Source organism: Mustela lutreola, chromosome 16 (genome assembly GCF_030435805.1).
Source record: "Mustela lutreola isolate mMusLut2 chromosome 16, mMusLut2.pri, whole genome shotgun sequence".
Classification (NCBI taxonomy): Eukaryota; Metazoa; Chordata; class Mammalia; order Carnivora; family Mustelidae; genus Mustela; species Mustela lutreola.
Window position 1 is genome coordinate 17,446,980 of NC_081305.1, and position 21,247 is coordinate 17,468,226.

Here is a 21,247-nt window from a genome sequence, read left to right on the forward strand (position 1 = left end):
GACTTCAAGCAAGTGAGGAAAAGGTAAACGTATCCTAAAATTAGCTTTCCAGTGAGAAAGGTCAGCTATTCACAGCACTTACCAAAAACAGTGACCAATTCTATTACCAAAACTTAGGTTCCCTATAAGGAAAACCTGACCCTACTTCTTTGCATACCTCAAACATCTTAACTCAGAGTTGGCACTTCTTCTAATAATGTAACATTGTCCCATAGAACCTTGTGCAAAGATGGGTATGTTCTATATCTACACTGTGTAGTAGTGGCCACTAGCCACATGTGGCTCAGCTCTTGAAAAGTTCACCTGAGGAATCAGATTTTTTATTTTAACTAGCTACATGTAGCTAGTAGTTACTATACTGGACAGCACAGGTCTGGGAAAACAATACACAGAACATTTTGATTCAAAATGTGCTTTCTTGCCATGTGCCACAGACTCACTATCATGTACACGGGTATGTCTTCTTCCCACACTTTTAAGATTTCATATTCTTCCATCCTGCCTCCACCCATTCTTCACTATGTATTCATTTTGAGGGTCTTTACCTACTTTATTTCCTATTCACGTTAAACCATCCTAAGTGGTTAAATTCTGTGTGTTCACATACTCAGGCTCTACTCTTGTGGCTAGAAAACCAACAAACTATTGATTTACCATCCTAACTATCCACAAAGGTACAATTCAGTGTTGCAAGCAATAGGCAGCAATTTATACGTATAATACTAGTCATCTCAGTCTCCTGTAGGCATAGAAACAAAGGATTAAAAACCACTCCGTGCCATTATAATGTGCTCACTGCTGTTTATGTACTCATTAAGGTTTGCCAACATTAAAGGGCTGACAATCTCATACTGTACCTACTGCAAAAGAGATTAGCACACCAGGAGAAGGATTGAAGGAGACGAACAACAAAGACCTTGCAGAAATTTAATTCCACCATGAAACTTGACTGCTATAGGGAGTCTCTGGCTTCCCTCCCACAGAAGGGTTCCTGGGTGAAGTCTGTATCCAGCACAGAGGGGAAGAATGCAGTTGCCATCCAATAATGAGAGGGGGATGACATGGCTCACTAAGCTTGTTCTGGGGCACTTAGGGTGTGAGGCCCATGCTTCCCCCAGGAGCCACAGGGGGAAGCAAGTTCCTGGGATTAGCTGGTCATTTACCTCAGGTGAGAAAGCTAAAACCTGGGTCAGGGATCCTTAAGTCAAGCACACTCTGCTTAAAGGATTAGCTCCAGAGGATCCCTGGGATAGGTGCCATCTTGGCTCAGACAGGAGTCATGTTTACGTACTCTAGGCAAGTCAGCCTTTGCATAAGACTCCCTGTTGCCAGAAAGGAATTTGCTGTGCAAATCCCCAACCCATGACAGTAGGAATGTCCCCTCATTTTCTCATCCATACATGCCCTAAACCGAAGGCAGCTGTCCTCATGCTCCCCTAAATTGTCTTTATTAAACAAGTATGGCCAAGGTTGCTCCCCTGGCTGCAACTGAGGCCACTTGATAGAAAAGAATGGTCAGAAAGGGAGATTGCCTCATAGTTCTTGTCTTTACCAGTGACCAGTTCTAAAATGAAAGGATAAGATGTCTAGGCATGGAGTTAGCCAAGTCAGCAGGTTCCTCTGGACCCAGGATGACAGTGTCTGGAAGCATCACAGGACAGCTGTATAGTCCACTGCAACCGTGGCTGCCCATGAGGGAACATCCATGAGGCCAAGCCTACTCTGGCCTGACCTGGATGCTAAAAGCACACCCTGAGCACCAGAATTAGTTGCTTCCAATCATGCAGTCTGCTGAGGAGCCAGATTGAGGTTGAAGCAGCTTTGTCCCCCAAAGTCTTCTCTGATCTCCACAAGGAGAAAATAGATGTCCACACAAGTACCAAGCTCTTCCTGAGACTGCAGGCCCATCAGACCTCCAGCAAGGGGAGGCAGACAGGACAGGAATGCACTATCCTGACGATCCACACCAAGACAGTTCAAGAGTGTAAACAAAGCCCAGTGCTGGGGACAGAAAAGGAGGATGCAGTCTGGTGTGAGGTTTTTGGAAAAGGGCAATGACCACTTCTAGCACCAAGGTGGGCTTGCGTGGGTCTGCACAGCAGTCCCTCACACCAGCCCTTATAGACAGAAACAAGCTATTTGGTGGCTTGAGTCCATGAGATGTTCTCTAAACCATTGATGGCTGAGAGAATTCAGGTAATCCACTTGAATTCTAAAACAGTTTATGTCCTCCTAAAGGTCATACCAGGAACCAGAGGTTGACCTTCTATCATCTAGAATAAAGACCTGAGGTCTCAAGTAAAATAAGGGATTATCCTTCAAAATAGCAGAATTTCAGACTTCTGACTCATGAATTTTTTCATTTGTCCTTGCTGATTTGAGCCAGGTGCTTATATAATCTGTGACCTACTGACCAAAATGTAACCAATACACGAGTAAAAAAAAAAAAATCTTTAAAGTTCATCTTTGCAGCTAAGACTCAACAGAAGACTGTGCTAAAACCAAGCAAAAAAATCTGTGGTCAGAGGCTGACCCACACCAGCACACAGAGACACCTCTAAGGGCAGAGGGACTCAGGAGTATTTTGAGTTTTTAAACACAATCAGCTTATTGCATCCTGAAGATGAATGAACACCAGTGCTATGCCAGAACTGGTGTCCTGGACTAAATAATGTCAATAAATAATGAAATACAGCTGTCTTCCTAGGGAAAGATCTTGAGTCAGAGGAAGAAGTGGTAGCATGTTAGGCCTCTAGAGTCAGGTGTTTGGACCTGATCAGAGGAAACCTTCCCATAAAGCAGCCCCTTTGTAGAGGCTCCTGATTCAAACCTCAAATAACAAATTCCGAACCACCAGCCACATCTATTAACCTAGCACTCCCTCTTCCCTCAGTACAGTTGCCCAAGTGTTTGGTAAGCTATACCGACTCAACCAGGATTAAAACTAAACTATTCCCCTGACCAAGCCCTCCCCACCACCACCCTCTGTAAAGTTCCCACTTTCAGGCTGGCCTTGGACCCTGAGTCTCCTCCCACAGCTTACCAATGAGAGTGACCGCCAGAGCAGGCCATCAGCCCTGAGTCCCCCTTATATAATGTGGGCCACCAGACTCCTTTAGGACAAGAGGGTTAGGCCTGCAGTCTTGTCATCTGGACTTTGGTGGCTGGCCTTCCAGGCCTCAAGGGACATCATATCTGGCCTCTAGTCCGTTTTCCTCTCAACCTTTTTCTCTTCTGCTACATCAAGCTCAGTCAGGACACAAAAGCAAAGCTTCTGGGTGACTCTGGTGACAGCAGCTAAATGAAAATAGAGAACAGAATTCAGCAAGCTGACAGCCTACAACTTCAATATGAACACCCCAAAGTTGATTAAAGCATGTCTGTGGTTCCCTCCCACCTGTCGCCTGGGTATACTGCACCAGGCTTTGCCTCTTACCACCAGCAAGCATCAATGTCCTTCCTTCCGTGCCCAAACAGAAAGTGATGCATGACTCCTTATCTTCCCACATGGATTGCACTTTAAAAAGGGAGTGTTTTAAGCCAAAAATAGGACTCTAAAGTTAGAACTAAAGTGCTCATGTCAAGATCAAAAGGGAAGAAGTCATGTGGAGCAACCAGGTCTCGTGGTCTCCAGCATATCACTAATATAAGGGAAGCTGTTAGCCACCACTCCCACCTCTGCATGCATCTGTGCGCATGCATGTGTGCATGCATGTACGCACGCACACACACACACACACACACACGCCGTGCGTAATGGGCAAAGAAGCTCACCCAGGACATTCCGAATAAGGACTGGCCTCTGGGACTCGGGCAAGTAAACACCCACGAAGTAGACAGGAATCCCAGAGAGGGCAATCCCGATGCCAATGAGGGAATTGATGGTGTCACTGTATAGCGGCACAATCACCAGAAACAAGGAGCATATGCAGAACACGATGGGAAAAACCAGGCTCAGCTGAAATGGAGAGAGGTGAGATATTAGGTAAAGTGCTATGGGGAACAGGGTACAGAGAAGTCACGTTGGGGAGATGGCCCCCCCCCCCAGCCTGTCCAGAGTCACTGACCTTGAGAGGCCGGGGTCGCTCGGGCTCCTTCCAGCGAAGATAGAGCTGTCCAGCAACAGATAGGCCCACAAAGAACCAATAGCTAAAGCTGAAGTAGTTGATGAGCAGGAAAACATCTTCCACGGTGAGGTAGATGAGTGTCATGGTACACTGGAGGGGGGAGATGGAAGGAGGAGTGGGCATTGTCACCACCAGGCCATTCCAGGATACTCCAACCACCCAGCAATCAGTACCAGGTCTGCTGCTCACTGCTGATTTAGCTTATCAGGTCACCTCCAGTTATTTTCAGTGACCCCTTGGCATCAGATAGGTCTAACCACTGTATTAACCTTCAAAGTGGAATCTCTCCCTCTCCTATTGAGGGCTCTTCCTATACACAATGCCTCCCTTCTTTTTGCAAACACTTTAATAAACAAGCCAGACTCCTTTCCCCTTCTGATGGCAGAGTGAGGTCCTCCTCACTTTGATGCACCACCATCCACATTGCCATCTGGATACCATTACTCCCGAGTCTCAACTACCTGGCATACAAACGGAATCAATGCCTCCAGAACCATCTCACTGTCCTGGGGTCTTTGAAATGCAGATTGACAAAATGGATCTATACCCCTGATAAGAGAGGTATGACAGAATTTGCCCTCTGGAACAAGAGTCCTAGAAGACAGAAATTGGGGACTACATCCTGTGACATGGTCAGATTTACTTAATCTTCAAGAATATGGAGTTCCCCCCACCTAGTCTTTTCACCTAGATTACCAACAAAGGAATTAAAACAAAAGGGACCCATTCTGGGGAAAGAAGAGGGACTGTATTGGAAAAACGGGGGCAGAAGATGATTAAAAGACAAGATGTCAGATCTCCCCTAAATTTATAAGTTCAATGTGATTCCAATGAATATACTGAGAGGATTTTTGTTATTTTGACAAAATAACAAAGTTCATAAGGACAAACACAAACATGGAATAATTACCAGGAAAATTCCAGGGGTAAGAAGAAACTAATGAGGGACGCCTGAGTGGCTCAGTGGGTTAAGCCCCTGCCTTCAGATCAGGTCATGATCTCGGGGTCCTGGGATCGAGTCCCGCATCAGGCTCCCTGCTTCCGAGCAGAGAGCCTGCTTTCCCCTGTCTCTCTGCCTGCCTCTCTGCCTACTTGTCATCCCTCTCTCTCTCTGTCAAATAAATAAATAAATAAATAAATAAATAAAAAGAAGAAGAAACTAATGAAGTATCATCAGTCCCTCTTAATATCAGGGTCATGAGTTCAAACCCCATGTAGGGCATGGAGCCTAGTTAAGAAAAATTCAGGAATGCCTGGGTGGCTCCATCAGTTAAGCATCCAACTCTTGATTTTGGCTCAGTCATGATCTTAGGGACATGAGATCAATTTCTATATCGGGCTCTGTACTCAGTATAGGGTCTGCTTGGGATTCTCTCTCACTGCCCCTCCCCCTGCTCATACTCTCTAAATAAATAAATAAAATCTTTTGAAAATAAAAAAATAAATTTTACAAATTTATTTTTATATTCTTTTGTACCATTTGCCTTCTCTCATATGTTTTATATTTTTAGAAACACCGAGTATCTGGGGAAATACCTTAAGAAGCTACTATACCTCCTACTGACAGTTATAAAGTCAGCAAGAGTACCACAGTTCTCCACACTCCCCCAGCAGAGCTTACATTGAACAGTAAAGCAGGGATGGGTGTAAAACGCTCAATGTGGATCATGGACAGAACATCTGGGAGGTGGCCCTCACGGGAGCCCACGAAGAACAACCTAGTAGAAGGATAAGAAGTGTGTCAGGATGATCCTTTCACTAGGCCATGTAGCCACACTCACGTGACAAACTAGGCTCAGAACTCCACAAAAACACAGGAGGCAGTCCTCTCAGAGGAGGATCCCGTGTACTGTATGCATGCCCAACCCCCACCCTCACCCCTCAACTTTTACCCATAGATGTCTCCAACCTCCAACCATGGGTACTTCCAGTGTTAACCAAGAATGTCCTACCTCTCTCTTGGCCATGGACACCCCTGAGCCCCTCAGCCATGAAACCCACCATCACCCAGTGGATGCCTCACCTTGCCATCACTCACCGCCACCCCAGTCCATTCCATCAGGGGTACCCCCCTCTACCACCTCACAGATTTCACACTTTACACAATGGCTTTTTAAAGAAGGGCAGCAAGCCTTCCGTGCTCTCTGTATATCTTCCCTGAGCTCCTGATACAGGATAGGCCAGGACAAGCCTGGGCCTCAGAGACAACCCAGGCTTCCTCTCTGTCTCCAAAGAGCCCTACCATTTGAGAAATAGAGCAAGAGAGAAAGGAACTACCATCCAGTGTAGACAGCATCATCATGGGATATAAAGCACTCACCAGCCTGGGGGTAAGCTGGGGGAACAAAAAAATTTCACAAGAGATGACCACATCTGGGCTGGGAAGAAACTGGAGTTTGCCAGAAGGTGAGCAGATGGGTGGAAAACAGCATAGGCAACAGCAAAAGAGGCGTGAAGGAGTGAAAGAGGGTGACCTCCTTGAGGTTGGTACTAGAATGCCTGCAGTCCCATGTTAAGGTATGTGAGGAAACAGCTAAGAAGACCGTGCAGCTGAGACCATGCTGTGGAGTCTGAAAAAACAAGGAGAGTCTGCTGTGGCTCTGAAGTAAAGGCTTGACAGCATTTAGCAGAGACTCTGGTGGCATCACGGAGGCCAATTAAAGCAGGGAGAGACTAGCGGACAGGGAGGAGGCCAGATAAGGAAGTAATCTGTGGGGTGCCTGGGTGGCATAGTCAGTTAAGCCTCTCAACTCCTGATCTGGGCTCAGGTCATGATCTCAAGGTCAGGGGCTCCAGCCCCATGTCATACTTCGTGCTCAGCACAGAGTCTCCTTGGGACTCTAGCCTTCTGCCCCTCCCCCTACCTCTCAAATAAATAAATCTTAAAAAAAGGTTATCTGTGATAACTGTCCCGTAAGAGGAGACCTGAATGAGGGTAGACACCCTGGCTGAAGAGAAAACAAGACAGATGTGACCACCTCAATCAAATCTGGTGATCCTTTGCATGTACATGTGTATATATGTGTGTGTGCGCATGCAAGAACATGTTGGAGCTGGAAAAAGAGGGTGAACACCAAGGGAAAAATAAAGAGGCCAAGCAAGGAGAACTGATAGCACACAGCATCACAGCTAAAGACAAAGCACAAGTGGAGGGCACTGAGATACTTGTGAGCCACCCAGATGGAGCCACAGGAGTTGATGAGACCATCTGGAAAGGTCACAGGGCAAGATAGTAGGAGTTGGCCCACACAGGTTAATAACCTGTACTGGGAAGAGAAGAAATACAGTAGAGGGGATGCTGGAAGGGGACTGTGTGCGGGTGCAGCAAAAGTGTCTAGTATAAAGCCAGAGATAACTACATAGGTAATAAAGAAAAAGTGAGAAGTTAACAAACAATTGTGAAATACCTCTACATCACTGTAGTCCCCTTACTTGCTGGTCCAGACTCTTACTCTCAGAATCCCCTATCCCCACTCCCACCCTGTCAATGCCACAACAGAGCTGAGTGAGGTTAAAAGGCACCTATCATGCAAGTATTTTAAGAAGATTGACAGAGCCAGCTGGAATGTCTTGGGAATCAATAAGGGTCAGTCTATGGGAAACACCATCTTTGGGTGCAGTAACTTATGAAGAGTCACATCTGGGGCACCTGGATGGCTCAGTGGGTTGAGCCTCTGCCTTCGGCTCGGGTCATGATCTCAGGGTCCCGGGATCGAGCCCCATATCAGGCTCTCCGTTCAACAGGGAGCCGGCTTCCCTCTCTCTCTCTGCCTGCCTCTCTGCCTACTTGTGGTCTCCCTCCCTGTCAAATAAGTAAATACAATCTTAAAAAAAAAAAAAAAAAGACTCACATCAAGTGCAACCTTAGCCATACCAGGTTGAAGTAAGGGAAGATGATACCACACTGTTTTCCAAGACTTTGATCTATTACTCTGGTTACCCTAGGGAGGCCCCAAGTACATGGACTGTGGTGTCAAAACCAGTAAGAAGAATAAATAGGACAAAAAATATTTCTTTTATTAATTCATCCTCTTACCTGTTCATGTAAAAAATTATTGAATGCCTACTATACTCCCAGCCCTAGGGACAGCAACATTTATATGGTGAGTGAAAGAGAAATCAGGAAAGAAGCCTTTCTCTCAAATATCAGAGTGTCACAAAATCACAGGAATAGTTTCAGAAGTAGAGGGCCATAAGCATCACTTGCTTCAGGGGTCCAATAGGATAAGGACTAAAAGCAGGCTAAGAAGGAGGTCATAGGTCCACTTAATAATATTTTTTAGGTAGTAGAAGTCAAAGTATAATGGCTAGAAAAATGAGTGACAGTCAAAATGCAGACCATTCCCTCCAGAAGTGTGTCCAGTAAGGAGGGAGATGAGGAAAACTGTTTGTGACTTCACTAAGCTGAGATGAGAGAAGCTTGTGCAGACCGGGCTCCTACTGAACATCTACCAAAGAGAAGAGCCAAGTGATGAAGCAAAGTGCTAAGAGGGGGTAGTGCTGGGGCCCCGAAACCAGGTAGCACAGTCAGCCTGGAAAAGCAGAACTGTTCCTTTCTCTGAAACAATAGGAAGGACAGATGCTCTTATAGATAAGTCTCTACAGAGAGGAGAACAGAGCCTACCTGTCAGCTTCAGTGATTTCTGTGAAGTGAGGGGCAGAGTTACCCTGTACCAATACCTGGTCCACAACAAGTGATCACTAAGATTCTTATCTACACCAAGCTATAACCTTGCTCCCCTCTACCTCTAACCAATCTGTCATCACCTCAGATGGAACTGTGAGCTTCAAGCATACAGATGTCTGCACAAAGGCCAGCATATGCGCGCACACAAGTGTACACACACACACACACACACACACACACACACTGTACAGCCAAGAGAAAGAAGGGAAAGAAGGGCTCTTACTGGCTCACCTAGAGCCTCAGAAGATTAACTACTGCAGTCTGTTATTGGTAAAGCAGGAACACATTACCTTGATGAAGCAAAGATAGATGCATTGAGGCCCCCAAAGCAGGACAGGGCAACAGCAATAGGAATGGTCCAACTGAACAAGCCAAATGTCTGGTCAGCAAATGTCTGGGGACAGAGCACAGAAGTCACTCAGCACAAGACAGGGTTTCATAAGCCTCCTGTACCTATGCTATGTCAGGACAAACACTGTCACTGCCGAGCAGCCCACCCTCTGTCCTAGATCCACCATCTCACTCTGAAGAGCTGGAGGGGCTTCAGAAAGAGATTGAGCCATTCAGTATAATAAGATGACAAGCAAATGGAGACTCACCACAGCCACAGCATCACTGTCAAGGACATCTGAAATGCTCAGCACTGTATAATAGGCCACGTTGGTTAGGATATAGATGAGCGTCACAATTGGCATGGAAATCCCAATGGCCAGGGGCAAATTTCTGTCAGGAGAAGTGAGATAGGACTACCTAGAATCAACTCTCCTTGGAGTCAAGGCTCACCCAGGGATTTTTCTTTAATAGTTCCCTGGCTCTAAGTCTTTGAGGCAGGCTCCTCTTTCCTACATGGTCAGGGTGGGTACGAAACCCATGCTCCTTTCTGCTGAGAAACAGAGAGAGAGAGAGAGAGAGACACCGACCCTTCTCTGTGAAGATAGCTGGGGCTCAATATGTGATCCGTGCCACAACAGGACCAATCGGTCCCACGGAAAGAGGAGCAGTGTCCTCCAGGGAATGGAGGCCAGGCTGGGAGGCTGACGGCCCAGAATAAGCTTTCAGCTCCCCAGGCTTCAATGTCAGCACCAGAGTATGAGGTTCTAGCACCTTAGCCCCAGCTGGGTCAGCTAGTGCCCACTGGAGGATCTCTCCTGGAGCAAAACCTTGCGGATCCTCCAGTGTAAACCCAAGGGTGAAGAGGCTTTCCCACCTTCTCTCATCCTCAACCTAGCCCCTAATCTCTCTGAGCTAGAGAAGGAGGAGTAGGGAGAAGGGATGAGAGAAAGAGAAAGGGAGCAAGTGTGCCCACTCTATCAGCAGGAGTTCCAGCCAAGTTGGGGAGTGAGAGTGTGATCCCACCATTACCTTTCTGGGTTTTTGATTTCTTCGGTTACAAAATTAAGGGTGTCCCAACCTGAGTAAGAGAAGAGGGCAGAGTAGAGGGCGAGAGAGAGGTCTCCCATGTCCCAGGAGGAACCCTCAAAGGCGTCCTGAAAGTGCTCAGAGTGTCCTGTGGGGGCAAAGGCAGGGGAAGGGGTTCAGTGGGAAGGAAGAGGAAGAAGAAGGAGGGGAGAGTTAGAAGGTTTGAGCAGAGGAGAAAGAACAGGGAGAAGCAGTAAGAAAGAGGAAGCGAAAATGGGGAAAAAGAAAAGAGGGTCAAGAAAAGAAGGGAAAAGCAAGCAGGTAGAGGGAAGAGAAAAGAAAAACATAATTTAATATTCAAAGAACGACCACCAGCTCTCCCTGTACTTTATCACCCCACCCATCCCCTCAAGAAACTGCATATTCCTCTAGCACAACTACGCAGTCTCCGAAAAACAAAGACATTCCTGGCTGCCTTCTGAAATGATAACGCCTTTTCCAGAAAAGCTCTAATGTAGTTCCAAGTGACCTCACAGTAGGCCAGAGCTCTTCTTCTTATTTTTAGAAAGAACCCTCTTTCACATAAAGGAGGCACTTTTAATTAATAATTAGGCCTTCCTGTGGAACTGTCTGTTGTGGCCAAAACCACTACACAATTTGGTCACATAGTTTTCTCGTTCTCAGAAGAGAACTCTGTTGCTCTACTTGTAGGGGCTACAGTTGCCTGTGGCAGGAAATCACAGGCTATGTAAGAACTGGGGTCCTCACTATGCCTGGGGTAGGCCTGAGCCACTTCCACTCTTGGAGAGCCAGCCTAGGCACCTGTCATTCTCCTTAGAGGCCTCTGGAGACCACACATTTGAAAGCCAAGGGAGTAGCACCTGCCTGCCCAGGAGAGAGACCTTCTGGACACCCTGGAGGTTTTTAACAAGATCCAGACTTACAAGGAAGTCTGCCATTACCCCCTGCAAAAAGTAGAACTGTTCTTTCAATGTGTCAAAAAGGGCTGGGTGGGCAGCAGGAGAAGGGAAAATAGAGGTTTTCACGCCCCAGGTGTGCCAGTCATCATACACAGCAATGGTTTTCTAAGGCACAGATCTCGATAGGAGGATAACTCAGCTACCCTCTTTGACCCCAAGATGATCTTGAGACTCAAAAACACTGAAGCGGCTGGCTGTACTAACTTGGCACATGTGCACAAAGGTACTGGACCAGCTGCCAAGGCACTTAAAAACAGAGCTTTCTGAACTCCAAAACCATCTTATGTTTAATCCAATAGATCTGAGTTTGGGGGGTGGGGCGGTGAGGTGTCTCAGCTCTCCCTGGTAAATTTAAACAAAGTTGAGTTTAGAGACATATGATCTAGAGAGCAACTGAGATCTCCCTGGCCAAAGATACCTCAAGACTTCCCGGGGCGCCTGGGTGGCTCAGTGGTTTGGGCTGCTGCCTTCGGCTCGGGTCATGATCTCAGGGTCCTGGGATCGAGCCCCGCATCGGGCTCTCTGCTCCACAGGAAGCCTGCTTCCCTCTCTCTCTCTCTCTCTGCCTGCCTCTCTCCCTACTTGTGATCTCTGTCTGTCAAATAAATAAATAAAATCTTTAAAAAAAAAAAAAAAAAAAAAAAAGACTTCCCTAAGAGCTCAGGAGACTTGTCTACCCTCACTGCTACTCTGATTCAGGAATGAAAAGCTTTCTAAAGCCAACATGCAGGAAAGCCAGTACCAACTTCATACTATTTTAATATTTTGCTGAGAGCTGACTTTAAGACTAAATGTTAAATAAAAGCAAATCCAGATAAAGAATAAAGGCTACAAAATAACCACTCATTCCTATACTCCATCTAACCCCCCCCCACACACCTTCCCACTCCTCTCAAGGACGGCCAGGTCTTTCTACTCACTGCCTGGAAGTCACAATCCAAAAACAGGGCCAAGCAGGGCTCACTCTATCCCCATCAGTTACATTTATGACCCAATTACACAAGATCCAGGTTTCAAAAACCCCTGGGCTCCCAGCTGCCTTCTTGCAATGTTCCTAGCCTCCACAAAGGGAAAGCAGCCCTGAGGGAGAGTGACTCATGTTCAGTTGGCCAAGCCAACCTGGCCTAAGAAGCCCAGGAACAGATGTCTTGCTCTCCCTGACAGTCTACTATATACACAGAAAGAGTTTATCAGTAAAGCCAAGATTCCCCATGTCCTCCTTACGAAATCTAGGCAATCATCCACCCTCCTTCCCAGCCCAGGCCCATCTTACCCTGGCACAGTTTAACGAGGCCCATGATAATGATGGCAATGAGTGCTAGGACCTTGGCATAAGTGAACGTGTCCTGAACACGTGTGCCCCACTTGACATAAGCACAGTTCACAAATGTCAGCAGGCCTAGAAGAAAAAAATGTAACATCACTGGCAGGCTGGAGCTGAGGCCACAGTGATCCAATCTCTTCTGATAGAGAGCATCGCTTCTGTCCCTGCCTAAAGCAAAGGGGCCAATGGATCAATCAGAACCAGAAGAACAGGCAATGGAGAGGCATCCACAATCTGCCCATCACTGGTGACAAAACACAAAAGCATGCATTAACACATACACATAAATTCTGACATCCAGAATCATTTTTTGGGAAAAGCCCCCAGGCCCAGGAATGATGGACTTCACCCACTTTTTCCCACTCAAACTCCCAAGGTTCCAAACCATCCAAGGCACAAAATATTTCCATGGCCACAAGAGAGGCCTATCAATTGAATGCAGGTAGCAAGTCACCTAGGAATTACAGAGATAATATTTTGTATATAAATACATGACGGTTTCACATACATCCTCTCAATTAATTCCCATAACCCAAAAATATACACATTCTTACTCTTGTTTTATAGATGAGGAAACTGTGGCTGAGGGAGGCCAACCATCATTCCTTAGCTTATAAGGGCCTCCCCCAAATCCCCTTCCATTTCTATCCAAACCTCCCAATTCTCAGTGAGGTCCATGGAGAAGCAAGCTTACGTGAGCATTCCCCAGGCTCCTGCCTACACTACTGGCTTTATTTCCAGTTCCTTGCGGACCACAGTGAGGGTGTGCTGAGGGTCCCAGCGCCTTACCCTTGTTAAATAGGGACTGTTTTGACCCACCAGGAGGACACAAGAACAGAATACAAGGGCCTCCATAATGACACTACCAAGTACTGCCCTAAGCCTCCAAAAAACAGAAATTTTTTTTTTAAAGATTTATTTATTTATTTATTTAACAGACAGAGATCACAAGTAGACAGAGAGGCAGGCAGAGAGAGAGAGAGGAAGGGAAGCAGGCTCCCCGCCAAGCAGAGATCCCAACGTGGGACTCGATCTCAGGACCCTGAGATGATGAGCCAAGCCGAAGGCAGAGGCTTTAACCCACTGAGCCACCCAGGCGCCCCAAAACAGACCTTTTAATATGAACCTCAAACGTTATTACAAAATCTTTTGGGCTCATCCTTTAAGCCACCTCTGTCTACTCCTACCCATTTTGCACTCTCTTCAGCCAGAGACTCTCTCCTTACCGATGCCATATATACACTTAAAAGAAATGTCCTTTTCTCCTCATGCCGCCATAGCCAACAGTGACTCCCACTTACAAGGTCTAGTTCAGTCACTACTTCCCCCGTAAAACCTTCCCCAAATATACCAGCCAGCCCCTCACTGAGCTCTCTCCCCCTGAACCCTACAGACTTGCACTTCACAGCACAGGTTAGTATCTATGCTATACTCATGTGGACACCTATCTCAAGAAGGTCCTCCCTTGGGCATTTGTGTGGTACTTCCCCAAGAAGACCACAGATATGGGGCGGGGAGAAACAGACAAAAGCATATTGTTTTACTAACTTACTGCCAAGCAAAGAGGGGAAATGATGAACCCTGGTTGGAATCAAGAGGGTGATGACTTTCACTTAACCACCAATTCCGTAAAGCAAGGCAACTGTCAGAAAGCTGACATTCCTCCACTCAAATGGGAGGAGAGCCTAGAGCCTGTGGAAATAAACATGGTGCCTGAACAGGCTCCATGGTACTTTAAGAGCTTTCACTCACTGGAAAGCCTGGGTGGCTCAGTTAGTTAAGCTTCTGCCTTCGGCTCAGGTCATGATCAAGCCCCGCATCAGGCTCCTTGCTCCTTGCTCCCCCCCCAACTCAGAGAAGCAGGAGAAGTCTGCTTCTCCCTGTGCCTGCTGCTCCCCCTGCGTGTGTTCCCTCTCTCTCTCTCTCTCTCTCTCTCTGTCAAATAAATAAATAAATAAATAAAAGTTTGAAAAGTTTCACTAGGCAGTACTCTGGCAAATGACACAGGTGCTCACTAGTCAGTCTGGAGTGGGAGCACAGTCAAATGGGAGGGAAGGCCAAAGGAATGCACACTGCTGCCCTGCTAATCAGAGCTCGCTGTGTGGAGCTAAGCCTACATCAGCTAGCGTAAGGATTACCTAGTTAACAGCCACAGTAATCCACAGACCCCTGTGCAACACAGTAAGCATATTTTGAGGTAACCTCCAGGCCCCTGCTCCCCCTCACCTGTCATGGCTGATCACCCAAACTAAGCCCATTCAATTGCCTTTCCCAGGAACAAAGACTGGGGTACCAAGAGACTGAATCTATCAAACAGTAGCAGAGTTGGGAGATACAGCAAGTCAAAGTCACATTCAGGCCCTTGTAATAGAGGAACAAAAACCACAAGAAAACAGAGGAAGGAAGCAGGACTATGAAAAGCAGCAGAAGTGAGAGGATGTACAGTTTGTGAGAAAAAGACTAACAGAGAAAGAGAAATACATAGAAGACAGAGGTGGAGAGACGAGAGACAGAGATAAAGATAGCGAAGGGACAAAAAGAAAGGGAGACAAAAAGATGGACACACACATGAAGAGATTATTTCACAATGCCCTGGCTAGACTCACTGTGCTTCTGCCTTGTAGCAACAAGATGGGGGAGAGAAGCAGACATAATCCTCAGCCCCGCTGGCGGCACTCCCTCTCACTTCTCCTCTTTCTCCTTCCCTCCATCCTGCTACAGATTTCCCCCTGGCTTGCTCCTCTTGGCACAGGAGTAAATACTGCACACAGTGGCAATTCCATGACTCTGCCAATAAGTAAAAGACGGCAGCACCTCATGGAAGTCTCTGCAGAGCCCATTCTGAATGACAGTTGGAAAAATACAAAAGAGCCTGTTACAGTGGTTGCCTCTGGGGAAGAAGACCAAAGCTCTGGAGAGGGAGAGAGACTTTTTCCACTATTTTATACTCTGAATAGTATTTTATACTATTTTACACTCTGAATTATTTACCATGCACATGTGCTTCTTCCTCAGTAAAAATTAAACTGCTTAATCTAAAGCAATGTGCAGCCAAGAGCAAGGCCAGGAGTAGGTTGAGGTGAGGAGGGCGCCTGGTGCACAAAATTTAAGGAAACACTCACTTTCAGGGCCACTTGGAGAACCTGAGAGTGAGTGTATCCTTAAATACTGCCCCAGGAGTCTTGCTTGCTTCATTTACTCTCAGCTCTGCCAGAGAACAGAGAGCTCCAAAAAACAGTCTACCAGCAGAAGCCAAGTCCCCTGAGTGTTTTCCTGATTCTAATCAAGAAACATTTCACCATCTGATCCCCACCCCTCCAAACCTCCTCAGATTCCATCGCCATCCAGGACCACAGATTCTATCAGAGCTCAAGCACAAGGCTGGGCCTGAAAGGCCACGTGCTCATAACTATAACTTCCAAGCCTTCCCTCCCCTCTTGATCTCATTTCCTAGCTGGGAAGTCTGCACCACTGAATGGGGGGCGGGGGGAGGGGGCGTCCCCTGTGAGGGTCTTCAAGTCCTGGAGGCATGATGCTAGGAAAGGAGTACTCACATAGCAAATCCACACCCAATCCCAAAGCAGAAACAAATCTGCAAAGTCTCTGTGGCAAAAACTGCTAGTTATCTTCTAATATCTGTTCCTCCATTTTTCCTTAGTAATAACAAATTTTAGCTAAAGTGTGGGCTACCTAAATTAAAACTGACATTTACCAACCTCTCTTGCAGGCAGGTACGACTAAGTGACTTAAGTTCTTGCTCCAGGGAGGTAATCAAAGTTTCAAACAAATAAGACCTCAGGAAGTCTCTTTGAAGGGCGGAGCATGCCTTTCTTTGTCCTTCCTGTCAGCCACAGTGCAGACTTGACAGCTAGAGCTTGAGTAGTCACCTTGGACCACCAGCTAGAAGTCACGTGCTGAGGATGGCAGAGCAGTAAGGCAGAAGGAAGAAACCAGGCTCCCTGAAAAATTATGAAGTCACCCTACCAGCCCCATACTGTCTACCTTTAATATGTGAGAGAAACAAACTTCAACATATTTGAGCCATGCTGCTTTCGGTTTTCAGGTGTTTGAAACCCAAAATAATCCTGGATAATATACGTACCCTAAGACCAAACTGTGCCTCTCATATTCTCTTTCTGATGAGGAGATCACTTGGCAATTCACAGCTATAGTGACAGTTATGCTGACAGTCAAGGCTCCCTTTTCCCACAGCAACAGGGAGGAAGAAACCCTTCCAATTCCTCCCACAAACAAGCTGGGTGTTACTAAGGGGAACTTAAGGACAGAGGAATGCAATCCTTAACAACAATAGCAACAAGGTGGAAGAAGAAAAAAAGCTGGGGAGAGACCATCTACAAGTATATTAGGAGAAAAATGTTCTACAACCGTCCAAACCGTTTTTTGTTTTTGTTTTTTACAATTCAATTCCATTTTATTTTCTACTTTTATGTAAATACTACATTAGATGTAAAAGGTCTTTAAAAGATTGTTTTAAAGTCCGACTACCTACTTCTAAGTTTTCCTTTAAAAAAAAAATCCATAGTAGTACTGATAAATAGGGATCAAGTAAATGAAAACAGTGCAGAACAGAGATTTCATTATTTAAGTCCAGTGAAGTCTGAAAACTTTTCAAAACACCTATATAACCCCTCCAACACCTGGCTGGCAGAACTCTAATTCTGTTTGAAAAAGTGCTTTTTTAAAAATGATGTCTTTGAAACATGCATAAGTGTGTGTGGGACAGAAAGAATCCGTATCTGAATATCTTCATAAAGTAATTCTTTAAATTTGCAAAGCTAGTCCAGGAGAGGTAAATCCTTCCGAGTGGAAATCCTGGAATCTGGAGCTCCCTCTTGGGATACCACGTGAGTATGTCAGGTATATGCCTCTTTAAGAATCCTCCTTGTTTTTAATTAAACAAATATACACATTTAGTCTTATTATCAAACCATTCAAGCTCTGTACAAGGGTAGACTCCAGGGTCTTTGAGACTATGGTAAAAAAGACCCAGTCCTTCTGAGTCATGTCACCTTCAGAACACGAGAGCTGTCTATCCAGAGCAACAACTGACCAAAGTAGGGAAGCATACCTTTCCTTCTCAGAACCCTGCCCAGGCCTGAGTCCAAGACAGCAAGAGACAACAGAAAGCTATTCAGGCATTACACAGTGTTTCTTCACTCCAGTCTCCCCTTGAGAAGTCTCCCTCCTCTGTCTCCTCCTGTTCCTGCTCCTCTCCACTGCCAGCCTTCCCAAACAAACCCTGGGGGTTGAGGAAAGTGGCATCTCAGCAGTAAGCAAGGCTCTGCTTTGATGCCAGTGTCAGTGCTGAGTGACTTCTATGTTGAAATCTTCACAGCAAATATTCTCAAATGACGTGTGTGAGCCTACACAACAGGCAGAATCCCACAAAGACAAACGGACTAAGAAAAATTGCCCTTCCACAATCAAATCAAGTGCTGTTGGGCACCTGAATTACCAATAATACTGCTGGTCACCTGGTCAGAGAAGGGAACTATGGACCTCAAGAACTGCCATTTTCCCCTACTGCTCCGTAAGTAAGAGCCTCTAAGCACACTCAGTCCAGTCGGCAGCCTGAGGCCCCACCCACCACAGAAGATTCCAAGCTCCCAGAACACATATGAATGGAACGTACTGTTAGGATAGAGTTTCTCAACTTCAGCACTGTTGACATTTGGGGAGAGTAAGTCTTAGCTGTGAGAGCCTGTCCTGTACTTTATGAGATGCTCAATAGTACCCCTGGCTTCTACCCACTAAGATGCCTGTAGCACCCCTTCCAAGGAGGTGTGACAACCAAAAATGTCTGCAGACCTTGCCAAATGTTTCGGGGGGGGGGGGCCAAACTCACCTCTGGTTGAAAACCACTGTTCTAGGATAATGAAGAGCTAAGATACCCTGAAATTCAAAAAAGTTGCTAAGATCTGTCTGCCAGTATAACCCAGGAATAGGGTCAGGGAGCTGCTGGAAAGCCAGGATGTGAGAGAGAGATGCCTTCAAGGGCCAAGAAGGTAATGCAACTGAGCAAAGGCAAGAATGTCTGGGTATAGGAGCGCCTGGGTGGCTCAGTCAGTTAAGCGTCTGCCTTTAGCTCATGTCACTGGGGTCCTGGATCAAGGCCCGCGCTGGCTCAGCGGGGAACATGCTTCTCCCTCTGTCCACCACTCCCCCTGCTTGTGTACTCTCTCTCTCTGACAAATAAATAAATAAAATCTTAAAAAAAAATATTGTCTGGGTATAAAACAAGAGGGAGTGGAGCGCTGTAGTAGACTGAAGAGTGTGTGCTCCTTTGAAGGGACCAACCAGGAGCACCTGGGTGGCTCAGCTGGCTCAGCATCTACCTTTGGCTCTGCTTGGGTCATGATCTTGGTGTTCTGGGATCAGGCCCAGTCAGGCTCCCTGCTTCTCCTTCTCCCTCTCCTCCTCCCCCTCACCATGCTCTCTTTCTCTCTCTGTCAAATAAATAAAATCTTAAAAACTTTTTAAAAAAATAAATAAAAGGAGGAACCATGACACAAAGGCAGCTAATTTTGTCAGGAAGGAATCTGGGCCCAAGGTTGCCAGAACTTTTGATTTTTCAACAGAAAAGTCCTGGTTTTCAAACGTTGGCAAGTAATTCAAAATTGCTTACAACACTAGGACAAACAAATATATCTGTGGGTCAAGTTTGGCCCATAGGCCACCAGCTTGCAGCTCTGACCTGCAGTTGTTATATGAAGAACGTCTGGGCCCTTCTAGAATTAAACTTTGATTATCTAGCTTGCATGGCTATAATTTCCATAGACAGTCTTACAAAAAACAACCTGAACTCTTCTTAATTTCAAGACTAACTCAATTTCCTATCTTACCGAAATTTCTCAGTGGATTCAGCGCAGATTTTGTGGTTTTTACCCCTAATTATGACCTAACTGGTTTCTTCCAATTTTGTCTAAGACCACTGCTACCCCTGCCCAAAGAGACTTCCTTCAACACATGATGCATCAGCCCAATTCTTCACCCTAACTTACAAGAAGAAAAACAAGGTGAACCCTAAAGTCTTGTCAGTTAGGACAGGACACGTTTTTTGTTGTTGCTGTTTTGCATTTAAAGATTTTATTTGTTTCTTTGACAGAGAGAGATCACAAGTAGGCAGAGAGAGGTGGGGAAGCAGCCTCTATGCTGAGCAGAGAGCCTGATGCGGGGCTCGATCCCAGGACCCTGAGATCAGGACCTGAGCTAAAGGCAGAGGCTTAACCCACTGAGCCACCCAGGTGCCCCAGGACAGGACATGGTTTTATGATTTAAGCCCATATCTGACAAGTTCCTACTGGCAGGCATGCATTATGGAAAAGCCTGGGCTTCTGGGATAGGGGCTTGAAGGAATTCTGATGGTGAGTAATCTGGATAAAAGTACACTTGAATGAAAGAAGTTACAGATACACCATGATTGCACTTCTAAGAGGTGAGGTCTCCCCTCCAATCAAAGAACAGTTCTAGCCAAAAAAAAAAAAAAAAAAAAGCAGTTCCTGGTATGGGAATGGGCTTTGTAAGGACAAAAGAACAAATACAATAGAAAAAATCATAAAGGAAAAAAGATTTCCCAAATAAAAATCTTTTGTACATGAAAATTATACATAGAGATGTCCTTTGACTTCGTTATCTTTGGAATTCACCCTAAGGCCATCATGAGAGCAACTGCACAGGCACTCTTAAGTGCTTAGGTAAAAGCACACCCTCACAAAACCTTCTAGAAGAAAACTGGATAGCACATGAAGAATCTTAAAACAATTTATTTCTTCAGACACAGGTATTTCTCCTGTATAATTAATTCTATCCTACAGAAAAAAGGTGCAGAAACTCTGAATCTTTATATACAAAGACTCCCACAGTAATATTGTTTATAATAATACAGAGCATTTATTCTATGCCAGACACAGAGAAGTACTGTATATGTATTGATTCATTTATTCCTCATGACAATCCTTTTAGTAAGTACAAGTGATATTTCCACTTTCAAGTGAGAAGACCAAGGCAACAGTTTAATTCCTTCAAGGTAAACAGCTGGAAAAACAGCTGGTAAAGCTAGAATCAGTCCTGGTCTGGCATGGGAGCCCATGATCTTAACCACTATACCACACTGCCAGGAAACTACTTCTATGTCCCTAAACCATGTTTTCTAAGAATATTTGATGAAAGGGATTAAATATTAAAATTTTTAAAGTATTATACAAACCAGAGAGAGTATGATCTCAAGAGTACTTTTTTAAAAAAAAAATGAGATAAGGGGCACTGGGTGGCTCAGTCGTTAAGCATTTGCCTTAGACTTGGGTCATGGGATGGAGTTCTGCATCAGGCTTCCTGCTCAGCAGGAAACTTGCTTCTCCTTCCCATTCCCATTCCCCCTGCTTGTGTTCCCTCTCTTGCTGTGTCTCTGTCAAATAAATAAATAAGGGGCGCCTGGGTGGCTCAGTGGGTTGAGCCCCTGCCTTCAGCTCGGGTCATGATCCAAAGGTCCTAGGATCGAGCCCTGCATCAGGCTCTCTGCTTCCCCCTCTCTCTCTGCCTGCCTCTCTGCCTACTTGTGATCTCTCTGTTAAATAAATAAAAATCTTAAAAAAAAAAATAAATAACATCTTTATAAAAAAATGTATAAAAAATGAGATAAGCACAGAAAAAAAAACATTAGAAGGTATTTCACACAATTAGTAGCAATAGTTCTCTGGGAGTTAAAATTATGGGTGGAGATGCCTGGGTGGCTCAATTGGTTAAGCATCTG

General features: G+C 45.6%; 1 protein-coding gene across 5 annotated transcripts in view; it reads right to left on the reverse strand.

Annotated features, from left to right (window-relative positions):
* Positions 1-781: 781 nt before the first annotated feature.
* Positions 782-21,247, reverse strand: part of SLC7A6 (solute carrier family 7 member 6) — a 34,296-nt gene continuing 13,830 nt past the window's right edge. For 4 of the 5 annotated variants that reach the window (XM_059153058.1, XM_059153060.1, XM_059153059.1 and 1 more), the window contains 8 exons: positions 12,427-12,552; positions 10,177-10,321; positions 9,414-9,537; positions 9,105-9,208; positions 5,749-5,845; positions 4,068-4,217; positions 3,775-3,958; positions 782-3,297 (listed from right to left, as the gene is read on the reverse strand). In XM_059153058.1, coding sequence (XP_059009041.1) covers positions 3,203-3,297; positions 3,775-3,958; positions 4,068-4,217; positions 5,749-5,845; positions 9,105-9,208; positions 9,414-9,537; positions 10,177-10,321; positions 12,427-12,552 — 1,025 coding nt within the window. In that variant the 3' untranslated portion in view covers positions 782-3,202. The remainder of the gene's footprint in view (positions 3,298-3,774; positions 3,959-4,067; positions 4,218-5,748; positions 5,846-9,104; positions 9,209-9,413; positions 9,538-10,176; positions 10,322-12,426; positions 12,553-21,247) is intronic. The other variant, XR_009348861.1, reaches the window with a different exon arrangement.